Below are 25,740 nucleotides of genomic sequence, written 5' to 3'. Positions count from 1 at the left end.
AGCCTCTCTCATGGGGGAGCACAAGGCAGAAAGTGTCGAGAGAAGGAGCGCATATCTGCCCGTATACTCGCATCGACATGCTGTTAATCAAGCTTTCGTTGCGGCGTTATCATCGTGACCATGGCAACAAGGGAAACAACTTATCTCGCCCGTTTTCTCTCCAGACAAACTGAGCTTGAGCATCCGCGCTTAGCACAGCAGGGCGGACTATCCATTCCTTCACCCTTCACCAACAATAGCAGCCCAAGTTCGCACAGCAGCTCACCGCAGCGGACAATCGAGGCGGAGTCCGGCAGGAGAGGCGGCGATCAATCCTTCTACAGGGCTAATTGTTATCTCCTGCTATACAGTACATCGCCCATGCTTAGGTGGGGAATTCTCCCCATTTCCCGGTGCATGAGTCACAGTGTGGTTACCGGCCACCCAGTGTGAAAGCCGAGCACTGTGGGTGCCGCGAAGGCTGCACAATGAAAGCCCAAAGTCATGCTGCTGCAGCGTGGGAACTGTCACTGGGCGATGAAGCAGTTTCTCTCACAGTGAGAACAGATTCACTACACTACACTATCCCTCCCCCGTGGGAGGAGACGACACGAATACACCCGGACACGAAGCGTAGAGGATCCGCGGCTCTGGCGAGCAGCCCTACCTGTCTCCAGGTGGAGAGAGATCCTCGCCTCGTTGATGTAAGGCGTGTCGCTCTTGGAGCGGACCCTCCGGATCGGTCTGCGGTCTACCTCCTCTTCCGGGGCCGCCGCCATGTTCCGCCAGCCGGGCAGCGTCCACTGGCGACCGGCGCGACTGCGAGAGATTCGGCGCCGCAGCAGCCACTCGTGCACCCGCGCGGGCAGGCGGTGTAGGAGGGGGGGCTATTGCAACGGTGCTGGAGGGGAGGAGGGGGGGGAAGAGAGAGACAGAGAGGGAGAGAAAGATTGGATCCTTGATGAGCTACTGTTCCAGTAAGTGAGCGCCACCTGCTCAAGTTCCGACTCCACCTTGGCCAATGAAAAGCAATAGACTGCACTGTCCTCAAACACATAATTTTAACGGTCACATGTTGTCTGGAGTTATCGACTCTTACAATAAAAGACGAGAAATTCAACAACAAAAACGTTGGTCACAGATTGCAAATGACATTCCCATAATAGAAAAATCCATTGTTACGATCCTCGTGTGTGTCTCATTGATGTGTCATCAATTATAAAGTGCTGAGAAATGTTTGGATACTGCTATGACCAATTATGGAACCACTCTTTATGCTAGAGCCTTATTACAAGGCAGTGCTGGCCCAGTAATATAATATGAAAATGACTGGTGACTTGTCCAAGGTGTACCCTGGGCAGGTGGATGGAAAGAAGCATACAGCAGACCTTATGCACGTTTGACAAGTTGAACAGGCTGCTGTCATGCTGACGAAGCCAGGCTTTTTCGAATGACCAATTTTAATAGAAAAATAATTGTCAATGATGTAGAAAAACAAAACCACCTGGTTTCAGCTTTTCAAATAGAATTTGCAATATATGTACATATAGTAGTACATATAGTAAATGTGCTGCATTTGCATTAAAAGCAAAAACAAAATAAATAAAATCTTTACATCAGCTTGGATTATGGGATGCATGGACTGTATATGACTAATATATCATTATCCAATAAACCAGTCTTTTAACTCTACAAAATACAGTAGTAGTACAATGGAGAGAGACATCAGCAGAAGGGATTTAACTAATCTGCTTTGCCTCTTTTTATTTGTGTTATGAACAGTGTTGGTCAAGTTACTTGAGGAAAATAATCAGTAACTAATTACTGATTACTTCCCCAAAAACAGTAATCCAGTTACTTTACTGATTACTTATTTTCAAAAGTAATTAATTACTTAGTTACTTAGTTACTTTTTAAAAACATGATTTACAACCTGAAGAGGTGATAAAGCACAGATCTTTCAGCCCAATTCTACTTTTTCTGCATAATCCATCATACAAAATGTAATCAAATGGAAAAGTCTCTTTTTTTTAAACTTGTTTTATCAGTTTTAATCTTTTAACTTTATGCATCAAGCAAAAATTTAATTATATGCAACATTCTCTGACTTGAATAAATTAGTTTAACATTTAAACCTATTTTCTGCACATTCCAGCACATAAAATAAAATATGTTTTGTGTTTACACTCACTCTTTCAAATAGATGCAAGTAAAACACAGCAGAAAATAAATAAAGTCAAAGACTCAGCGGTCCTGTTGCTCTATTTTCACCTGTAAAGCAGGAGTAGGGTAGGCGGAGGTTTACTCTGGTGCAGGTGTGCCGCGGTCAGTTGAAGAATCCGCGAGTTTCTCTGTGAGTTTCCCATTACATCATTGGGCTTGCTCAGAAGTTTAGGGTTTTTTTTCGTTGTAAAAAGTTTTCTTCCCACGCACAACAGACTCTAATGTTTTTGTCCCTTTTTATGGAATCAAACTCAAAGTAAGGTCAGTACTTCCACGCTTTAAACGCTGCACGCTCATACTCTCTCCCACAATCGATATGTGATCCATTGTTGATCTGCACACAGCTGTTGTCACTAACAGCGCACTCGCTTACGTCACTGTCGTGAGACATTCTCGCAAAAAAATCACGGTTTTAGTAACGCAGTAACGCAGCGTTCCTACGGGAAAGTAACGGTAATCTAATTACCGATTTTGCAATAGTAATCCCTTACTTTACTCGTTGCTTGAAAAAAGTAATCAGATTACAGTAACGCGTTACTGCCCATCTCTGGTTATGAATGATATTAATTGACTGCTATAACACTGCAGTTCCATCCATCCATCCATAATCACACAGGATTCATAATGTTAACTATTATTGTATATCACTGCTTTGGTATTCTGCTTAATATTCTTATAATTCTACTAATTCATTGGTGACCTCTAGTGGAGATGACTGTAAACAGATTCACTGAGTTCACAATCACTATACCAACAATAAGGTGTTTAAATGTAGTTCTTTTAAAGCACAAACTGAGTACAACTTAGTCCACTCTTTTTTAGGGCCATACTGATGTGTGGATAACAGTTGACAGGGCCTACAGTATGTGGTACTTATACATGCTACACAGTTTTTGAGGGACACACTCACCAGCCACTTTGTTAGATTCACCTGTTCAGTTGCTTGTTAATGCAAATATCTCTTTAGCCAATCACATGGCACTAACTAAATGCATTTAGACATATAGACAGGGTCAAGATGACTTGTTACAGTTCAGAATAGGGAAGAAATGTGATTGAATTGACTTTGAACACAGCATGATTGTTGGCACCAGGCAGGTCTGTTTGTTTCAGAAACTGCAGGTCTGCTGGGATTTTCCTGCATAAACATCTCTAGTGTTTACACAAAACAGTTTAAAAGAGAAAAAAAAACATCCAGAGAGCAGCAGTTCTCTAGGTTCAAATTCCTTCTTGATGCCAGAGGTCTGAACAGAATCAAATGTTTGATCATGTGGAGATTATAAACTGAAGTACAGCACCAGAGGTTACATTTTCTACCCACAGTAAAACATCTCTTGAAGCCAAATACAAACAAACAAACAAAAATATTTGTTCAAATTGGTACACATTACACTTTTGTGTTTAGATTTCATCACATCTCATTGTAAGTGCATGAATGCATTAATATGGAGTTAGCCAGTAACATGTATAACAGTTTTCCCTTTTCTTGGAAGGCTTTCTACAGGATTTTGGAATGTGTCTGTGGGAATTTTTGCCCATTTATCCAGAAAAACATTTGTGAGATGAAACTCTGAGGCTGGTTCCCAGGGGCCGTTCCAGGTCATCCCAAAGGTGTTTGATGGTGTTGAAGCTGAGATTCTGTGCGGGCCAGTCAACTTCCACCACATTAAACCCATCCTTTATGCACCTTGCTTTGTGCACTGGGGCACAGTCAGCTTTATCTCTGCAAAATAGGAAGCATGGAATTATACAAAATGTCTTGGTTAGACAAGAGATTTCCCTCACTGCAAATAAGGGGCCGGAGACTACTCTAGAAATAATCATATAACTTTATTAAATGATTAGGCAGTGTAGCTGAATACCTTTGTCCAGTGTGTGAACACCCGTTCAATGCAAAAACAAGTGTAGTACAAATGCTCCCTCTGCTGGACAAGTGGATTAAATGGGTTGCTGTTAACCTCGCTGAGTTCCCTGACAGGTTCATGTCCTCACAGCGAAGCCAATCCAGTGCAGTTGCTGAGCCGAAGTAGAGGAAAAGACGCCTTCCCACTTCCTTAAAGCCCCAGCTAATTGTCCAAGCTCCGGTCTGCCAGGTAGTTAGTGTTGCGAAACCGTGTGTCTGACAGACAAACCCAGTTCATCGATGAACACAGACAAAGACGTGCTATGCTGGCCTCACAAGCTAATGTTATGCTAGCTGTTGTTTCCTTGGTTACCAGCGCTAGCTTCTATGTCGTTAGCTTAGCCACCTAGCATACATGGTCAGCTATCAGTCTGTGCTCGAGTACACACCTTGATCGGTTAGTTAGGATAAACAATACCGTATCATTTGTTTCGCAACCTAAGTAAGTAGTATTGTGAATAATGAGCAGTGTTAAGGCAGCAGGAGGTGCATGTTTGTGTTGTGATAAATATGACCTTTGACTTAAGCAAAGCTACAATGACCTTTCAGCTAACAAAAGTGACAGCAGTGAAAAATGGTTCAGATACAACTAATGCTCAACCAATAAAAACGAGACAGTATAACACCACAGACGACAAACTTTTTAGTTTGCATGGGCAGTATAAACATATTCATAATGCATGTGTATTTTATACAGTTTCCAGTGACTAAAAACAAGTAAATTTCTTAGTTTATTATTATAGGTAAAATAACATTAAATACATGGTTTCTTCTAAATATGTGGATTTTCGGATATCATTTCTTAGCGCTCATATTCTATGTCAATGTCACACTTTTTTTTTAGTAGCACAGATAATTCTACCTTAAAATGCAGTGATAGTGTCCATAAAGGAAAATGTTCCTGTTAACGTAACATCATTTATATTTGGCCATAATTACTTCCATGGTAACAGCACGTCTGCACCAAAAATACTGCGCATGTTTCTTGAAGTGACATCACTAAGAGTAAATAGTGTGGTATGAGGAAAAAGTACACAGATGGTGGTGAGTTTACACTTTGCCTTACAGCATTTTTCTTTTTTGTTAAATATTCCTTCTGTAATCTACTCTGTTTAGCGTGATGGTCAAATAACACAGGGAAAATGTTTTTTAATTATACGGTTACTGTGGTTGTGTGGTAGATCGAGTGATTACAGTGAACAGAACAAATGTGTTCATAGCTAAGAGTATGGGTATGAGCTTTGTAAGACTTGACACATGTATGCTATGAAATACAAATTTCTGTGTTTGTCTTTGATGATAAATAGTACAATTTTAATCAAGACAGTCAATAGTTTCTATGGACTGACCCAGATAAAGCATCACTTTAACAGTACCTTTGTTTCAAAGGCATTTCAGGATTGATCAATAAATCCATTAGACTGGAGCACAAAATAACGTCTGCTGCGCGAGACAAAACTTTCATATGTTTGTTTTAACAAACTCAATTTGTTAAACTTTGGCTTACTAGTTGAAGGAGTATCAGATATAAAGCCATAGAGTCAGCTATAAATAGTGACAGGGTCTTGTCTTTCTTCCCCAGTTGCAATAACCTAATGATTGTGCGCCAGTTTACCTGCAGAGCTGTTTTATTTGCTCACTTGAGAAAACCTGGGGGCAGACAAGCCATGGCTAGACCAAGCTCAGGTAAAATTGATTATTTACAGTCTCTGCCACAAATCTGTTAGCAACAACTGTCGTAGCATTTCACTGCCTCGCTGTGTTTATGTGCAGATCTGGCAGCATTCAGGGAGATTTTCTCCAAAGCCAAGAATATCGCCATCATCACTGGAGCAGGGGTGAGTGCGGAGAGCGGAGTTCCTACTTTCAGAGGAGCGGGAGGCTACTGGAGAAAATGGGAAGCACAGGTATACACCTACAGCTGTTGGTCCAGTACAACCAGCTCTCGTGCTTTGTTTTGAGTTTTTAAAAATATTTCAGAGAGAATCATAGGTCATGATAAAAATCTAATTGCACAATTCAAAACTGTTAGGAACTGGCCTCGCCTGAGGCCTTTGCCAGAAATCCCTCACGTGTTTGGGAGTTCTACCACTACCGGCGTGAGGTCATGCTCACAAAAGATCCCAATCCCGCTCACCTGGCCATCGCTGAGTGTGAGGAGCGTCTGAGCAAACAAGGGCGCAAGGTCACCGTCATCACGCAGAACATCGACGAGCTCCACCACCGAGCTGGATCCAAAAACATCCTGGAGATCCACGGTGAGCAAAGATGTCTGATGCGGGCAAACAAACGTTTCTGTATGATAATTGTTGGTTCATATTTTGTTTTTGTTTTTTTGTTGAAATACAGGAAGTCTGTTTAAAACACGTTGCATGACCTGTGGCCATGAAGCAGCCAACTACAAGAGCCCCATTTGCGCTGCCCTCGAGGGCAAAGGGTAAGAGCGTCATCCGGTGCGGTTTGGTATATTGGACTGTGTTTTCCCAACAGTGTGAAAATGTGTTATAAGAGATATCGATCGCAGTCATTTGCGCCCCAAATGCCAGAGAAAGCGGGCTGTTTCAGTCAGTCAAATGTCAGTGAGCTAAATAACGCCTGATGACACGGTGAAAAAGGAAAATATGTGACACAAATCAAATGTCACTTTAGAAGCCGCCGTGCCACTTACCTGACATTTAAAATGGACGATGTTGATAGCTGACAAATATTCCTGTGGTGAATTCAGTCTCAGCTGCAGAGTGGATGAAGTCACGCGCTGAAATTCAGAATGAATAGCAGAACCGATCATGTCATGTTGAAACGTATCTGTACTGACTGTGCTGTTAGCGATTCAGATTAATTTAATTTTCTTTCCTATTGCTACTGCTCAAGGTGTGGAGACATACTGGTGTGCTTTATCACAGCACTGCAAATGGTCAATGAAAAAAAACAACAACTAAAGAACTGAAAATATCATTTTGAGTTTAGATGTTTTTCTAGTCAAAAGTATGAAAATTGTTTTAAAAAATATTGTCAGAAATTCTTGAGCCATCCTTATTTCTTCACATTTTGTTTCCAAGGAGCCAGACTTTCTTGTAACTTTATAAACTGCTCTTGAGAAATACTTCTCTGGGCTTTCTGGAGGTCTTTCTGTCATTGTCAGTCCAGTTCATGTACTTGACCAATTTCAGAGGAATGTTTTGTTTGTTCAGCCACTTAACACTGACCTTTTAATCATTCGAGCATAAAAAAATGGCTAACTCAATGGATGAACCTGTGTCGTGTCTACACATAAACAAGTTTAATTTGTATCTTTGGGCAATTTGTTGCTAGCAGCCTGCTGCAAAAACACATAATTTGTCCACTTTTCCGTAGTCGATTCTAAAGGAAATGCGAGCACAGTTTGACAAGGATAAAAGTTGTATTTTTACAGCAAAAAAATAAAAATCCCAAAAAGCTAATATCTGAAAACTTGAATCTAAATCAAATAAACAACAAATCCCACTAAGATTAAGAGGCTGTGGAATGCTTTCGTGCTCACAGAAACGCTCATAACAAGCAACCAGCTTTAAGCCAACATATTAGAACCACTCATCCAACGACATCAACGACACAGCCCTGCAATCACTTGGGTCACATGCATCCTAAAAAATAGACAAAGAATGGTCAAACAGATTCACATGGAAGAAGGCACAAGTGTGTGAGGTTGTTGAGTTTTACCAGGATTTCAATTACATATCAGTAAAAGCGTACTTTATGGTCCTGCGATTGTCTGTCTCTCTGCTTATACGTCTCTATTCGGACAAGGGGGAAGAGCAGTTTATGCTCGCCTCAAAAAGGTTCGCATGCAGCTCTCCAAGATCCTGATTCTTAGTCGTTGTAAGCAGCCAACTCAGAGGCAACTCCTCCAGAAAGGAAAAGTGACCTGTTCCATGATTAAAATCAATGATCTGATTAGAAGTAGGGGTGTAACAGATCACAGAACTCCTGCTTCTAATCAGATCATGGATTTTAATCATGGAGCAGGTCACTTTTTCTTATCATCAAAATATAACTTTGCTTTTGATAAAAAAAAAAAAAAGAATTTAAGATAAGATAACTCTTTATCACCATTGCACAGTCATACCTTGTACAATAGTACAACGAAATTGGAAACTGTCCCACGTTGGCACTGGGCACAACTAAACACAACACCAAACAAATTTAAAGTGGATTTTCTATTCGGACACTCCATGGCCACAGTCTCAGTGGTGCAATCACTGTAGGTCTTTGAGTCTTTACTGCAGTACATCTGTGAGGGCAGTGCTATACCTGAAAGTCAGTGTACCTGAGGCTCAGGTTCAGTTCAATTTTATTTATATAATGCCAAATGGGGGTGTGGCTGTAGCTCAGGAGGTAGAGTAGACCATCTACTGATTGAAAGGTTGGTCGTTCAATGATGTCAAATATCCTTGGGCAAGATACTAACCCCAAATTGCTCTCCGATGCATCCATCAGAGTGTGAATGTGTGTGAACGTTATCTAGTAAGCACTAAAAGCATAGGAGAAAGTGCCTATGTGAATGGGTGTAAATGGATAATTGTGGGATATCTAGAAGAGTAGAATCAGTATATAAGAATCAGTCCATTTACCATTTAAATAACAACAACAGTCACCAAACGTACAATAACCATTGTCTCACTTGGCAACAGTGGGAAGGAAATAACTCCCTTTTAACTGGAAGAAACTTCTGGCAGAACCAGACTGAGTGAGGAGCAGGAATCTGCCCTGACTAGTTGGGGTGATGGGAGGAAGACAGGATAAAGACAGGTCGCCAAAGACAAATTATGAGTCACACAAAGCTACTTTAGCAATATTCAGTAAGAATGTGAAGTGAAAACTGAGCATAGACTCTTCATTTCTTTATCTGTGCCTAAAATTTTTTTTTCTTTGAATTAAGGTTATAGCCCCAATTTTCCAATTTTCTCCAAAGTCTGTTGAGAGTTTTTTTTTTTTTTTCAACTTGCTGGAATTAGTTTTTTCAAGTGAATGGGTAACAGTTACACCTGTAGCCCTGTGTCTGACCATGTCTGAGAAATATTAGGTGCATTTAGAAGTGGTTCACTTGGTAGTGGCAACTAACATCTCAAAGGCAACCTAACTGTCTCCTCAGAGCTCCGGACCCGGACACACGAGATGCCGAGATCCCAGTCCAGAATTTGCCCAGGTAAAACACACTTACACTCTCTCTTTTAACACACAATTCTTTTCAAATAAATTTATTTGTTTTGACAAAGTGCGTGTGTGTGTCTGTGTGTGGGTGTGTATTTCAGGTGTGAGCAGACAGGCTGTCACGGTCTCCTTAGACCAGCTGTGGTTTGGTTTGGAGAGACTCTGGATGCTGACATCCTCACCCGTGCAGAGAAAGTGTTGGACAGCTGTGACCTCTGCCTCGTGGTACGTGTGTTTGTTTGTGTGTGTGTGTGTGTGTGTGTGTGTGTGGGGGGGGGGGGTCACAGGACAGGTAGAGAATTTATAGAGGTGCTATAGGACCAGAGATTTCACACTGCATCTTTCCAGGTACAGCAGAGCTTCACAACCTACCTCAACAACACAAAAAGCTGCTTTGTTTTTGGCGATGTTGGCAGGATATTCAAATTTTAAAAGTTACATTTATTACAGCATGTAATTGCAGCCTGCTTAATTGACAGCACTCCAGTTTGTAGTAATCAGCAGAACCTTTCTCTCTGTTTCGTGGGTATCTCGCTTTGCAGGTCGGTACTTCGTCTGTCGTGTATCCTGCAGCCATGTTTGCTCCTCAGGTGGCAGTCAGAGGCGTCCCAGTGGCCGAGTTCAACATGGAAAACACTCCTGCCACCATGCGCTTCAAGCACGTGTCATTTACTTTTGCACAATGACACACTTTTTAATTTCATTGCACTCTGTAGATAATTCTTTTTTTTCTCACCAGGTTCCACTTCCACGGCCCCTGTGGGACCACCTTACCCCCCGCACTGGCGCGCCATGAGACTGAACAAGAATGAAAAAAAAACACGACTCCTGGAATGTTGGCTTCACAGAGACCGGGTTGTCTTAAACCAGAAAGGTTTACTGGTAGTGCCAAGAAAATTGGTTTCTGTGTGACGAGCAACAGGCGTGAAGGATGTGAAGACGAGGCCAACAAATTATCTGTCACACAGATAACACGTTTAAGAATTTGACTATATTATCAATATGTGCACACAGCTGTAAGAGTTTGCTGATTGAGTGGCTTCTGGTTTCTAATCATTAGGCTGTGATGAGAGTAACTGATTTAATTGTCATCAGGTTGCAGCAGATATTGTAGTAATGCCAAATCACCCCTATTTGATGTCAGCAATGATTTGTGAGTTTGTTTGTTGTTGGGGGTTTTTTGGGTAAAAATGAGTTGCTGAAAAAGAAAATGAAGACAGTGGAAAGCAATGATAAATGATTAAATACCATAACCAACGTCATCACTCATTGGGCAACGAAAGGCTTTTGATTGCCTGACAATAGGGGGCAGTGTTTAGCTACCTCAGCTAAAGCCTGGTGGTTGGTCTCCAACGTGGAAAAAAAACGACTCCTAAAGGATTTTTGAGCTTTGCCTGGGATATGTGGGGCTTGCGTATGTTGATGCTGTGTGAATTTAGAGACTGTGAGGAATGGTGTGCATAATACCTTCCAGCGGCTACGAGTGTGCTCCTGTTAAAGCCGGGACAAAGGGGACTGTGTGTTACCTCAAGCAGTCGTGGGGACACACAATGCACATGCGAGTGCTCATGAATGATTTGTCGCATGTATGTTAATATTTTCACACTATCAGAACAGCTTGTGGAAATTTGAATGATTCAAATATTGAAGTGTCTCACCAAAGCTTCCTGTGTGGATCTAACATACTGCACGAGTTTCAAGTAATGCAGCAGTATGAGTCGGGAAAGATCAGAGAGTTTATACCACCGCAGTGTAATGGGTGATGTTCTGCTTTCTGAAAACATCTCAAAGATGAGATTGTGCCTGACACTTGGCTGCTTGGCCACAGCTAGCACAACCTCTCTCCATTATCATCACTGAAGCATAAATACACAGTGTACACTAGTGGAGTCCAGTTTGAATTTCTGTGTGTTATTACTGTGTCACACCTGATCTTTGCAAGATCTGAATATCATCAGCAAGCATTTGAAAGAAGTGAAATTATAAACATCAAGAACTTATTGATGTACATATTTATGTTCTATTATCAAAAATATCAACAAAAATAATATAATATGTACTCATTACAGCGATTTGGAATATATATATATATATATATATATATATACACATATATATATATATATATATATATATATATATATGTGTTACAGGCAAAATAAGTCAAAAATAACAGCAGCAATAACTGAATTATAAATTTGTCACAAGTTCCCAAAAATGCTACACTGACTCCATAGAATACGCCCCACTCTAATGTGGATCATGAAAAATGTAGACCACACACACACAAACAGTCAAACTGGAAATGAACATCAACATCCAGTTTGTATGAAAATGTACAGTTCTGTGTAAAAGTCCTGTGCTATCTGCCATGTCTTTATATTTTGCTAGGAAAATGAAAAATGGGTGCAGCAAATTATTGAAATGTGCACAAAAATAAAGTGTATACGCTTGTTCATTTTTAACAACCTTTGAAGGTTAAACACAGTGTGAGCTCTCTTAGACAAGGTAATGATAAATGGAACTATATGGTGCTTTTCTACTCTGGTTGAGCAGAATAGAAAAGCCTTCTTCACACAAGCATTTGTTTCTCGTGTAAATAAAATGCAAAAATGTGGAGGGAAGGGACAGTGTGATTGACATGTGGATAAAATGTCTTTCTCCTCACCTCAAGCCTCAGCTCCTGAACTGAAGTCAAAGCTTTCACACAAAAATGTGCATAAACAAGATGATTTATTGCTGATGTTTTTGCAGGTACTTACCGTCATTATATTAGACATGCGACCATACCATCTCTCTCTGACAATGAGCCAGATAAACAACAACTGGTTATAAGCTAAGCTCCGGCTTATGTGTCTTAAAAATCCCACTTTCTCTCTGATAAACGGTTTAGTTTCTTTGTCACACCATATGAGATTTTATTCACTAAATGCGTGACTCCAACAATGTTAGATCCCATTCAAAGAACGTTTCCCTAATGCCCGCTAACAGTAGCAAAAGCAGCAGTGCTTATCAACAGTAAAGCTCAGCATATTCTCAACAACAACATTCTCAGAAATCCTGGAGTACTATTGGTCAAAATACTTATACTGTTATAGTACCATAAGTGCTTCCATGCACTGAACGCCTCAGGAGTAGAAATAACAAAAAAACATTTTGCACTAAATACACTGGTCTCTCACTAGTTTTTTTCTAACTCAGACTGCTGAAGCTTCAAGTTAGTTTCTCACGTTTTCACGTCTCCTGTTACTTACTAACTTACTAACTAAAATGCAAGCATGTCTTTTCAGATTTCAGAGGTAGCTTTTGTGCAATCGACACATAACCAGTAATAACCAGAGATTATCAGTTGTGGTTCTTAATTACCATTACAATGGTGGATTTTGACAATAAATTCATGAGCATCTGCATGAGCAACCATATACAATATCCGGCCATACTTGTTTTCCCTGTTGTAAGTTGAACATGCACAGAATTTTAAAATCCCCGAGTGTCTTGATGGAAGAGTATGCAAAACCAGTTTCAGAATTCAGATTGGCACCTACAATTTGCTGCTAAAACTGCTAATGAATTAAACACCACCATAATCTTCTGCCACTTCAAGACTGACCAGGTATGTACAACAAATAATTCCCCAAAAATCAAAGTTCCCATACTTGGAACATGGTGCCAGTGAAATAATTTCATACAGCTATTTCAATGTCCAAGTTCAGCTCTTGAAAATATGACAGCGATCTAAGTACTTAAATTTAATTTGATATCTTGCAACACCGTCATATGCTATTAATAAACATTGCATGGGTAATTTGCATTCTGTGAAGGCCCCCTTAATACTGAACACTGTATGCAGCCTTTTCAGGGAAGTGTTGCGTAAGACAGTGTACATCCACATTCTACAACTGCACAAGTTTGTAGTAAGAGTTGGGTGCTAAACTAGTCTCCTTGCAAACAAGTCATTGCTGTCAGTGAAAACATTTCCTGCATAGTGAAATATAAAATAAAACAAAAGAATTGCAAAGCTTTTGAACAACTAAACTGTGATCAAGCAAGCATGGAGCAAATTTTGCTTCCAAAAGTATAGCAGTTGTTTTTATTTTCACTTTCAGAGCTATGAAAAGAAGAGGTGACATTGCATTCGTGATATCTGGTTTCAAGAGCCAAAATTACAGACGCTTGAAAACAGTGCAAAACAAATGGATAACTTGATGGTGGCTTCATCAAACGTTAACTACAGTCTATATATTTTACACATCTGACAATTCTTTGGAATTGGGTTATATTCAGTACACTCATTTCTATGCTACTCCCATTTAATTTAAGTGGCACATAATCTGTGCAAACAAATAAAAAATCTGCAAAAGGCCATAGAACTGAACTGAACTCGTGACAGTTCTAGATGTTGAGAATAGAAATGTGGTTTATACCAAGATTACAGAGCATGTCTGTTGTTCACAATCTGATAGAAGCAGAATAAGAGTACAGAAAGACAAAATATAAAATAAGGACTATCAACATAGAATATGGAACTTTTTCAAGCAAGCACTGAGGACTCAAAATCCCAGTATTAAAAATGACAATTCAAGAATTACTTTAACTCAGGGGGAATCATGGCTAGACAATGAGCCTGGACTCATACTGTAGGTAAACAGGAGACCTTTCATGTGCTATAAGTTAAAAGTCACTTATCCCACGTGGTGATATCAACCTTTAAAGTTTTTACAAAAAGCATGTTTTCAGGTTTTCTCCAGTGAGTTTTTTGGAAAGTAGATCAAATCTAATGTACTAATGCTTTTTATGTGTTCACATTTTAGACAACAAATGCATGGATTTTGCTATTAAAACCTAAATGTCTAAGAAATTTTGATTTTGGCTTTAGACTGTGACACCTGGCGTAGGTGTAAAACTGTTTTGGTCGCAGTTTTTCTTTCTTTTTTTCTTTTTTCTTTTTTTTACAGAACTGAAATGTGTTTTTCAGCCCTGAAAAATTTCTGTGACTGTCTCGCTTGAACATTTAGTTAGTTCAAAATTGCTGGCAAAAGTAAGGCAGTTTGAAAAAGTGCCAAATATCAACTCACCCCATATATTAGAAGAACTGTAACTCAGACAGTTCATAGTAGGGAGGTAAAAATTTACATGGCTTAATTATGAATATTAAAGTTATTTTTCCCAAACCCAGGTGATTCTGGGAGCATCAAGTGGAAATTTCTCTCAGATTTGACTGGTTTTGCTAGCTATCATTTACATTGGATTCCTATTAGGAAGAGTAGTCAAGGCTGTATTAACATGAGTATGAAGTCCTATAAACAGTAACACTTCTGAAACTGAACAATCTGTATTGGCACTACTGTTATTATTTTAGGACAGGCTATAAAAATATAAACCTTTTCTCGTTCAACAATCTCAGGATTTCAGGTGCCAGAAAAGTCTGGAACCTCCTGCTGTTTATGTGCCTGACATTTCCCTTTCCTGCCCACAAAGAATCCAACATCCTAGACTGCTATTATGTCAGCATAAACACAAACTGTGCATGATCCAATCCCTGCTCTGTCAGCAGGCGTTATTAATATTTGGCTAATCTGATTTTCATATTAGCTCCAAGAAATCTCATCTCACCAATTCATTCCATCTTCCTCTGCTTTTACTCGGGTACCTTTCGCGGTGCTGTTTTCTCTCCCCCCTCTCATTGTACATCTGCCATGTGTGTGGTGTTTGAGACGCCATGCCTCCCTCCCTCCCTCTACAGCTACGCCTCCATCACCTGCTCATTAGAGAGAGGATGATGGTCCGACGGTCCCCCATGACTCTGCTCCAAAAATAACAGAGCCAATTTCCCGGCTGTTAGGCGGCGATTTCACACCAATCTCAGTTGTACTGCCCAGCGAGGCCTGTCAAGGAGAAAGAGAGGCAATGAAAGCTGACGAAAAAAGGTGGAATAGAAGAGGATGGGAAAGAATATAGGTCAGACCTACAGTATCTGAAAATACAAGCTCTATATCGTATAAACATACTGCCCTCATCAGTCAAAAGATGTTTTCACAAACTTAGATACATTTTTTGGAACAAAATGTAGTTTTTATACATTTTGTACAATATGTGTTCATTTTATTTTTCACTTTTGACTGAGCCGAGCGAACAGCTCTCTCCTTCTGCCAGTCCCTATGTCACAATTGAAGTCCTTCAGTATTAATTTAGCACAGTTTACAGTGTCATCGTGGTTGTAATTCTAATATACATTGCTAAAAAAACATCAAAGGAACACTTTTTAATCAGAATATAGCATTCATATTGATCTGGTCAGTTAAGTAGCACAGGGGTTGCTTTGATGTTAATGGAATGAACAACAGGTGCACTAGAGGTACAATAGTGATCAGTCGCCAAGGAGTGATGTTATAGGTGGAGGCTGCTGACATTTAACCCCCCACAACCTTTTCTGATTAGATTTTCACTGGTTTTGCATTTGGCTGGGGTCAGTGTCACTGTTGGTAGCGCAAAGTGATACCTATAGAGTCCAACTCCTCCAGGATGGCACATCAATATGTGCCATTCGGTCTGGAGAAGCCGTGGACGACACCATTCAGCATGTCCGGTCAGTGGTGGGTCAGTGATGGTGGAGGAATATCCGTGGACGGATGCACAGATGCACAGGCTTGGCGTCAGCATCCTGACTTTCATTGGGTATTGGGATGAAACACGTTGTCAGACACCACGCTGCTGCAGTGGATCCTGGGTTCTTCTCGGGTGACAATACTTGGCCTCGTGTGGTAATGTGCAGGTATTTCCTGAAGGATGAAGGAACTGATACCATTAACTGGCTCACACACTTGCCTGACATAAATCCAATAGAACACCTCTGGGAAATTATGTTTTGGTCCATCCAATGCTCCTCAAACTGTCCAGGAGCTCAGTGATGCCCTGGTTTAGATCTGGGAGAAGATCCTCAAGGACACCATCTGTCATCTCATTTGGAGACATTATGAGACATTCCTCCTGATCTGATGTGTTTTCAAAGTGCTGCTTTAAATTTTTTGATCAATGTATTAAGTAGATTAATATTTTCCTTCCTTTCCTTTTTATCAAATATCATTTAGTTCAATGGATTCCCAGAGTCGAATGAATAATTACGAATGAGCACCTGCTTGACTGCTTGTACAAGCTTCATTGAGCCCCTGAAAACTTCAAAATCCCACTCAGAATTTTTCAAACTCACACAAATAAAATTTCAAGCCCTCAGAGAAACTTACAGAATTCTACTCTAATTGTCCTAATTACTTATTATGTCCATCTGTACTGTGAAGTTCCTTCATTTTCCAACTTTACACTTCTATAAAAAAACAGCTCTAGAGTTGCTTTGCCCCAATGAAACAGCAATTACAATAATAGCTGTGTATGACAATGTGCATTTCCTCTTGAAGCGAGATTGGATTTATATTTTGTTGCTGCTCAGTGTGGAGATCTCTACGGTACACTTCAACACAAACAACTCTGAATGTTATTTTTCAGTATCAAAGACACAGAAAGCAGCATATATACTGAGCAGGTTTGTTAAAAAATATAACTATTAAAAGTAACCATCGGATTAGACACTTATTTTCAGAAGTACTCACAGTGCTGTCTTTACCTCTTCTAGCTTACACACAACTTCATACTACAGTGCTGCATACAGGCAAGCACAAAACCCCTCCCCTTACTAGTTCCTCAACAGTAAATTTAAACAGTAGCAGAGCAAAGCTGGTGAAATATCTGAAAGACTGACGCCCTGCTTCCAGGACAGAAAAAACTGCATTTTAGAGCTAACACAACTTTGGCAGATAGACTGCACAGTAACACGAAGCCCCCATGGTATCAAAAATGCTATAAGTATTACGAAATTCTAGTATTGTGACAGCCCTAGCCTCTACTGCTGTTTTACAGCTTCCTTTGCGCTCAGTTTCAAGATTGTATAATGATGAATAGAAAAGCACCATTACATCATACACTGGTTTCCTGAGATCAAAAAGCTTCAGATCTGACAAGTTTCATGTCTACATCTGCAGCTTCACCGTAGCCCTCAAACTTGTAATCCAGGAGCTCAGCGATGGCGATGAAAAACAGCTGTTCTCACTGGAAGTGTTTATCAGCTGATGAGCGTAACTGGGATTATTTTGAGGTATTTATTTTTGACATTGTGCAACTTGAATTTGTCCTACAGGACCAGACTGTCTGGAGACTGTGCTGAATAAAACAAAGTTGTTGGTTTTTTTAAACTCAAGTGCTTTGTCTTACATTTATACATGTTATACTTGCAGACTGCAGTAGCTGGGGGATCAATCCACCAACCTCCTGACTGGGAAACAACCCACCCTAGCTCCAGAATCACAGCCATCCCAAGCAGGCCTTCAGCCCCTGAAAGAGAAAACTTAAAATCCTACTCAGACCTTTTTAAAATTACCATGTATTTTAAATCACATTGAAATGTTCAATAATTTTCCAACTTTACACTTTTATATAAAAAACAAAAAACAAAAAACCCCAAATCGTCTCCCGTAGTTGCATTTAAGAGGAAAAGACCCCTTTTGTACCATTTGATACACATGATCCTTTCTGCTACAAAGTTGGGCAACATGAGAGTGCATGAGAAGAGGCTCGCGTTGGAGCCAACTTTGAGTAGCCACTGGCAGTTTTTGACTCTTTTAGCTTCTTTTCAGCTTCAATGGTTCACTGCTTGCATGTGCGTGTCTTCTCAAAAGCAGAGCGCAGAGCAGCGCACCAAAGCAGCAATCTCATCATGATGGGTTTGGCTCGGCATCAGCTGGCTTTGCATAGAATATCTCAGCCATTCGTTTTCATTTAGTGTTTGTGACCTGACTTTTCTTTCTTGTGTACACATTTCTGATTGTAACTGGAACCAAGATGTAGCTGCTGGTGCAACATCCAGTTTAAGTTCCAAAACTTTTCATCTGTTTTGTATCTTCTTTGCTTTTCTCCATGTTATAAACCTTTGCCCTGCGAAAGGTTACAGCACCTTCTGGGAGATGTCAGCAGGGCACTCTGGGACGTGGCTGCAGTTCTGAGGGTTGATTAATAAGAAAGCACTGCGTGAATGTGCCACAGGTGTGGTCTTTTCAGCAGAAACCAGTGGAAGGATATCAGGTAGGCAGAAGAAAATAGAGTGTTAAAAATGTATGATAGTGTTTATTGGTCGGACATTGATCTCAATCACCAAGAGTACTACAAGCAAAATCTCAATTCTGTGATGTTTGCTGTTTCTGTTGTTGCTCTAACACCACGGTGTGTGTGCTAATCTCAAAACCCTTATCTGTAGGAAAATGGACTGAGCTTATTGACTCTCAGATATAACAAGTAAACACAGCATTCCTACCACAGTGCTAGAGCTCCTAGCTCCTGAGATGGAAGAGTTGAAATAAAAACACAGATTGCACTAGGATTATCTCTTTTTTCCACAAACAAAGACTTATACCCCTGGAATAATTTGAAAGATGCTATAATCCTATAAAAAGACTAGAGTTATGGACTTTAAACCCTCTGAACACTTCCCCCTACACACACACACACACACACACACACCAGAGCGACTTCCTTCAACAAATAACACAGGTTGCTCAACTAGAGCGAGCGTTACAACAAAGACACGAATCACACTGTCCTCTCCTCTTGAGCCAAAGTCAGAGCGAGGTTACGGTAAATATCCGTCAATGTCAGCGTGTCGCCAGCAACCACGTCAGTATGGTTTCGTCCCTACCGCTGCAGCCCCTCTCGACACAGGTTTTATGAGCTATGTGCCCACATGTGACCTCTAATCACAGGGGCTTGTGTTAGTCTGTGTGGCTGAAGGATGGAAACAGTGCAGCAACTCAACTTTATTTTGTCCAAACATTTGAAAATATTTAACGATTATTTGTTCAGAATTATCGCCTCCAGCCGTGTGTTTGCCTTTCTGTATTTCTGTAGCCGCTAGGGTCATTAAAAGTAGAGAATAGTAGATGCCAAGTAACAGTGGAGCACGGATTAGGCTGTGGAAATCTGTATATATAAAATAATATTTAAAAAGCAAATGATTGCACAAGGCGGTTTTGTCCTGTTTTGATTGATGGAGATGTTCATATTCCCACATCCCCAAGGATGTAGCTTAATGCCAGCCCCTTGGCTTACCTAATAGACTAACTTGATTAAATGTACAGTGTGTGTGTGTGTTTGAATAATTTGTCTCCCCACAACTTCTCTTTCAGCGGACAGAAATTCCAATTAGAGAATCTTTCCTCTTTTCCCCCCTTCTTCGCAAACTGGAGCATCATATTTTATTCATTGGTTTGGCAAACTGTGAAAATGAATTAACTTTGAGCCACGATTCCGCAGATGCCCAGCCCTCTATCCACTGACATACCTGCAAACTCTCTGAGCCATCGATTTTTAATTCACACTCAGGAAAACGTATACTTTATTCATTCTGAGGAAAAAAACAGCCAGAGGATCTGCAGTAGGATATATACAGAGTGTGTATGGAACGTGGATTTATTCTTAGAGTTTTCTCCTCATGAAGACCTCAGGTGGATGTGCGCAGAAAGGAAGGAACGTGTGAGAGATATGTGGTTGTTTAACATTTTAAAAAACTTTAGAGCTGCAGTGTTATGCAAGATGTATCCTCAAAGCTAAAAATGAGTGCGTTGGCTTCCGTATGGCTGCATTGATATGTTGATAGGCAAACATGTCTGTACATGTAATGGAAATCAGGTTTTTGCGCGCGGAAAACTTTTTTTTTTTGCACACATCTCCTTTTTATTTACATCCCAACATTGTTAGAACTGGGTTTGAACATCAAAGTTTTTCAAGCTTTGAAGAATTTAAAAACGGAACATTTTGAGACCAGAGGAGTGGAGCCAAGACCAAGTTTAAGAATTTAGAGATTTCTTTCATATTAATTTCAAACTGGGAGTAGTTAAACCATTACTTCGAAAACCAGCTGTCTTTGCTAATTATAGGCCAAACTCTAACCTTCCATTTATCTCAAAAATTCTTAAAAGAGTCGTTATAAAACAGCTAAGTGATTGGCTGCTGTCAGAGATTTACAGTTAACAAACAGTCAGGTGAATAATCAACACTGAGACACTTGTGTAGGTTAACGTGCTGCACGGGTGAAAAGCTCAGAGCGAATCACCACGAACTGCAGTATTCGTTTATTTTTATAGGTTACATCGTCAAGATGCAAATATAATCACATTTCCTGTTACGCAGGTCCTGACGCTGTCTGTGTGTAAGCTGTGTGTGTGTGTGTGTGTGTGTGTATCACAAAGTATGTGTGTTGCAAGTCAATTTCTAAGAATAATATAATGCAAGTCAACTTCTGCGGATATGTATTTCTGTACTGGTCTCTTGTCAGTGTCACAGGGTCAGCTTCCTGTTTCTACAGAAAACTGTGTCTGGTGAAATATGCATAACATAACTTTTGAAGCATAAGCAAATAAAACAATAAAAACTCCCTAACAGCTGAAGTGGAACGGTTTATCTGAAGAATTTTAGTCAGGTTTCAGAACTCATCACAGTACAGTAACACTGTAAGTGAAGGTTACAAATGATCTTCTTGTGGTGGCCTCTGACAGTGACATCTGACTCTGACATCTCTGTGATTGTTCTCCTAGATGCTTCCCTTGGGCAGCATCATTAGAAGGCATACATTTTCACTACTATGCAGACGATACCCAACTTTATCTATCCTTGAAGCCAGATAAGACACAATAATTCAGGAGACAGACACAGTCTCTGCTTTCTGGATGAGGCTTCAAATGTTCCTTTTTGATGAAACTTAGAGGTGGTACAGTGGCCTTGAATCCTACCTTAGTTATGGTGCAAGAGGCCTAGACTGCTAAAGAAAGAAAGCATGAGACAAGGCTAATCAAAAGGTATTGGCTGAAGCATTTGCTTATTACGCCAACCCTTTTCACAAAATATCTTTTTGTATGCAGCTCCTGTACACAGGGCTTGAAGAAAATAATAAAACAAAGCAAAAACCAAACAAACAAACAAACAAACAAAAAAAAAACAAAGAAAAAAAAAAACTTTCCACCTTAGATAAGTAACTACATCAAAGCAAAAGAATCAAGAGGTTGTTTTTTTTTTTCTTTCTCCTTTTTGCTCTTTTCATTCTTGATTTATATATTTTTCTAATACTCTATTTTTAAACATATTTTTAAACAAGGAAAATGAACTACACCTTTTTAAATCACTGTCATAACTATTCCACAGGTTAACTCCTCTAACAGAAACACATCTCTGCTTTATATTTGTCCTTATCTTGTTTTTCTTAAAGAAATCTGTTCCCCTTAAGTCATATTGACTCTCTCTGACTTTGAACAGCTTCTGAGTACTGGGGCAAAGCAAGTTATTTTGTGCTTTATACATTATCTGTGCCATTTTATATTCAACTAAATCATAAAATTTCAGGGTATTCAGATTAATAAACAAAATGTTAGTTGGTTCTATATAGTTTGATTGGTTTATAATTCTTATAGCTCTTTTTTGTAACTTGAAAATATGAAGAGTGTTCGTTTTATATGCATTACCCCATATCTCCAGACAGTAAGTCATATATGGAAGCAACAGAGTACAATAAAGTGTGTATAATGTTTTTTTGTTCAGGACATGCTTTGTTTTATAGAGATGCATTGACTCACCTTTGTTCACCCACTATGTGTTTATACACCACTGTGCATTTAATCATTAGTTATTATTAATCTCTTCCTCTCTTACACACCATATCTTTGTCTTGTCTTCCTTTACTCAACCCCCAACCAGTCGCAGCAGATGGTCCTGGTTCTGCCGGAGGTTTATTCCTGTTAAAAGGGAGTTTTTCCCTCCTATTGTCACCAAAGAGCTTGCTAATAGTGGGTCATCTGACTGTTGGGGTTTTCTCTGTATTATTGTAGGGTCTTTACCTTACAATATAAAGTACCTCGAGGCAAATTTGTTACTAATATAAATAAAATTTAACTGAACTGAACAGAACTAAATGGAAAAGCTGCAGGTGACAAGCTAACAGTAAATGGTTTGTTTAATAGCAAACATGTAGCTATAGTACTATACCAATCATCCTTAGCATTATTTGGTTTCTGTCATTTCCACTACTGGTGTATCATGTTATTGTGTCCCCAGAAACACTTCTGTTGTGTTTTGTGAGGTTGATCTTGACCTCTTAAGATCACCATACAGTACATTTCATGTATTTCAATGAGATCAGGTTGAATCTGGGAGGTTTTTCAAGCTGTCGTGACCTGTATTTTCTTATAAAATCCTTCAGCACATCTATCCATGGAGACATTTAAAGCATTATTTGCTTGGGGTTAGTATTACCAGGGGACTTTATGTAATTTAAAAATGCACCTCCTTCATCTGTGTTTGATGTTTGCACAGAATGAACAAAGTCCGTTTTACATGGATTTACTGATATTATCTCCAGATACGATGACAAATAATGACTGGAATGTGTCTGGCTGCTGGACACTATTAATGTGCTATTAATATTGAGCCTGTTGAAAGACACCAAACTGTTCCTTAAATGCTGCCAATTATGTCATCCAACTTATCATCCTCTCTTGGTGAATTTGAGCTTGCTGTGAATATAAATGGGTGTCCATGCTATGTAACAAAAGGAGCCTTATAATTTCCCTATACCAGGCTACTTTGTTGCTGTGAAAAGAAGAGGAAACAACTAGCAAAGCAGATATCTCTACACTATGGAGTCACTCTAATAGGCTTGTTTTGGTGTTTCAGCCTAAGGAGGGCATTCTTAACTTTCATCCAGACCTCTCTGAATCTCATACTGAGAGTTCTAGAAAAAGGTTACCAAATACATGTTCAACATGGATATTTTTCCTCCTTAATATGTCATGGAGTAATAGAGGACTAGTTGACGTAACTGAGGTCTGAAAACGGGAACTATTTATAAAAATGGCTGTAATGCCTAAGCTACTAATTTTTCTTAAACCCCTTGAGTTAAAACTCAAAATTGGTGCTCAAATCACATCTTGATTGTGGTTTGTGGTTTACCGAGTTAAAATTCCAAAAACAGTGTAGTTCTACTAAGGTATATGTTAACAACTTGCACATATAAAACATATTCCCACAGGAGAGAATCTATTGGTAGCTGCTTCAGTTGCTCCTCTCCAAGTTGAGAGAAATCTGTCTCGGTTCCCACCCACTTCCCATCACCAGTGGTTATTTTTCCTGTTGTAGCTTGAAGTTGCCACAGTGTCAGCCACAGTCTATCTGGTCTGCGCATCTGTCATGGTACCTGGGCCTGTGACCCAGTGTTTTGAGTCAGTAGATGTCCTAGTTTTGTTTATTATGAATTCTGCGGTTGGTTAATGTTTATATAGTTTGATTCATTCCTTTGGTAGATTTAGTCTTGTTGTTATTCCTTGTATTGAATAATTCCTCCCTCAGTGTTCCCCATACTCTTGTGTCTAGTTTCCTGTGTTAGTTATTGGTGTGTCTTTGTGAAGTCAGTTTCACCCTCTCTCTCTCCGTCCCTCGCTCTAGCTTGATGTCTCTGTCCTTCAGCTCTGCCTGTCTGTCTGCCCAGTGGTCTGTCTGTCTGGTTTCTCTCGCCCTCTCTGTCCCTCGCTTTTGCTTCTTCCTAGTCTTGTCTCTGTCTCTTCTCTCTGTACCCTGTATTTAGTCAGTGTGCATCATGTTCAGCTTTGCTTTCCCTGTCTTGTCAGTTAGATTATGTACAGCCGTGTTCCCTGGGTGTTTCCTCTCTGCTCTGATTCCATATTGTTTGTGTCTCCCTCCGTCCAGTGTCGCAATCTCTGTCTTGTGTCCTGTTTGTTCAAAGCCTTCAGTGTTTGAATACATGTGATCTTGGCAGTTTCTTCAGTAATAAAGCTATTGTTAAATTCAGTCTAGCCTGAGTCCTTCATTTGGGCCCAGTCTGCCTGCTCCACACAGCATCATATCATGACAGAAGATTGTGACGTCGTGAAAGGAAAGAGGAAAAAAACCCCTCTAGATCCAGACATGTCAACAAAGGTGAAGTGTCTGAAGATACTGATGCACAGGACATGTGAGACCTCACTCTGCTTCAGTCCTTCGCCCTGTTCATTGGGTTTCCATGTACAGTTACACAAGCTCTGTGGTGAGTAATCCCGTAACTTTTCCTAGACTCTTCCCTCCATCTGAACAATTTGAGATCAAGCCTGAGTGCTCCGTTTCCAAAGACATTATTTCTAGTGACTCTTCTGTTATAGTGTCTGCCAGTGTTTATGGAAGGTGTTTAACGACCCATCGTCATTCCAAATCAATCTTTAGTTTCAATGTTAGTAAATCTTTTGTTTCTGAGCTGTTTGATTAATGATCTTCAATTTCTGTTCCTGAAATATGCAATATTGCTGAACTAATAATGCAAGTAAACATATTCTTGAATTAGCTAATATGAAGGAGATGTTTAGTGTTTCGGTGCCGACTTGTTCTAAAACCATAACCTACTCTCAGGTGGCCTCTTTAAAGACTCCACTCACAAGTCTGCTTGTTTCTGAAATCTGTAAATCTGCAAATTCTGGTAATGATTTGGACATTTCTGTTCCCTAGAGGAGGGGTCCAAGTTTTCTATTCTGCTGTCAAGTTAACTAGCAACGAGTCCTCTGTTTCCAAACATGATTATTGTAAGCCTGTCCATTTTTCTCCAAGAGAGTAAGTGCTGTGATTTGTTTCTGAGACAGACAGTTTTAAGTGTATGTTTACTTTTGATCAACCGCATCAAGCAATTTAAATAAAAAAAAAATAGTAAGTAAAATTTATTTATATAGCACATTTCACAGATAAAAATCACAAAGTGCTTTACAGTAAGATCAGACATACAAGTTAAAATTAATTAAATTAGTTAAAAGCCCGTTTGTATAAAAATGTCTTCAGCTGCTTTTTAAAGGAGTCAGTAGAGTCTAGACAGCGTAAAGACAACGGCAGAGAGTTCCACAGCCTAGGTGCCAGTGCCTGAAAAGCCCGATCCCCACGTGTTTTAAATCTAGTACGTGGGACCACCAGTAGCCTCTGACCTGAAGACCTAAGTGCTCGGGATTAAGCATTAGGTTTCAGCAGGTCAGAGATATACTGGGGAGCTTCACCATGCAGAGCTCTAAAAGTTACAACTAAAATTTTAAAATGAACCCTAAAATTTACAGGCAACCAATGAAGAGAAGCCAAAACTGGAGTAATGTGTGACCTCTTGTTTGTACCAGTTAAAAGTCTTGCCGCTGCATTCTGTACAGACTGAAGGCGATCCAGAGCTGATTTGTTAAGGGAATTTAGGGAATTTCAACCAGGTAACACTGAGACTACTTATCACAAACCTCATTCTGATTGTGTTTTTCAGTCAGCTCGGTCAGTTTCAAACAATAAACTAGCCCCCTCGGAGATTGTTTATTGTACTGCTGTGAAAGTCTTTCCAAAGACACCTT

General features: G+C 39.8%; 2 protein-coding genes across 6 annotated transcripts in view; one reads left to right on the top strand and one right to left on the bottom strand.

The window, feature by feature from the left end:
- Positions 1–763, bottom strand: part of phactr1 (phosphatase and actin regulator 1) — a 44,602-nt gene extending 43,839 nt beyond the window's left edge. Inside the window, exon 1 of the mRNA XM_026147243.1 lies at positions 647–763. Coding sequence (XP_026003028.1) covers positions 647–758 — 112 coding nt within the window. The 5' untranslated portion in view covers positions 759–763. The remainder of the gene's footprint in view (positions 1–646) is intronic.
- On the top strand, positions 743–11,179 carry sirt5 (sirtuin 5). 5 transcript variants are annotated; one of them, XM_026147244.1, is made up of 9 exons: positions 743–956; positions 5,688–5,791; positions 5,879–6,012; positions 6,138–6,363; positions 6,455–6,542; positions 9,237–9,290; positions 9,397–9,520; positions 9,838–9,953; positions 10,035–11,179. In XM_026147244.1, the coding sequence occupies exons 1-9, from the start codon at positions 757–759 to the stop codon at positions 10,105–10,107; spliced, it is 1,119 nt and encodes a 372-aa protein (XP_026003029.1). In that variant the 5' UTR covers positions 743–756; the 3' UTR covers positions 10,108–11,179. The 5 variants fall into 5 exon arrangements, with proteins under 5 accessions (XP_026003029.1, XP_026003030.1, XP_026003031.1 ...); XM_026147246.1 differs by lacking the exon at positions 743–956 and adding an exon at positions 4,148–4,295; XM_026147247.1 differs by lacking the exon at positions 743–956 and adding an exon at positions 4,302–4,547.
- The last annotated feature ends 14,561 nt before the right edge of the window (positions 11,180–25,740 follow it).

Source organism: Astatotilapia calliptera, chromosome 17, assembly GCF_900246225.1.
Source record: "Astatotilapia calliptera chromosome 17, fAstCal1.2, whole genome shotgun sequence".
Lineage (NCBI taxonomy): Eukaryota > Metazoa > Chordata > Actinopteri > Cichliformes > Cichlidae > Astatotilapia > Astatotilapia calliptera.
Note: the sequence above shows the minus strand (reverse complement) of the source record. Positions and strands in the feature narration are given on the sequence as shown.

Bases quoted from the DNA above. Each gene is read 5' to 3' on its own strand.
- sirt5 (XM_026147244.1), top strand. From the start codon at position 757: ATGTTCCGCCAGCCGGGCAGCGTCCACTGGCGACCGGCGCGACTGCGA. The intron at 957-5,687 runs GTAAGTGAGCGC...TTTCTTCCCCAG, and splicing joins CTTGATGAGCTACTGTTCCA to TTGCAATAACCTAATGATTG. The intron at 5,792-5,878 runs GTAAAATTGATT...GTTTATGTGCAG, and splicing joins CATGGCTAGACCAAGCTCAG to ATCTGGCAGCATTCAGGGAG.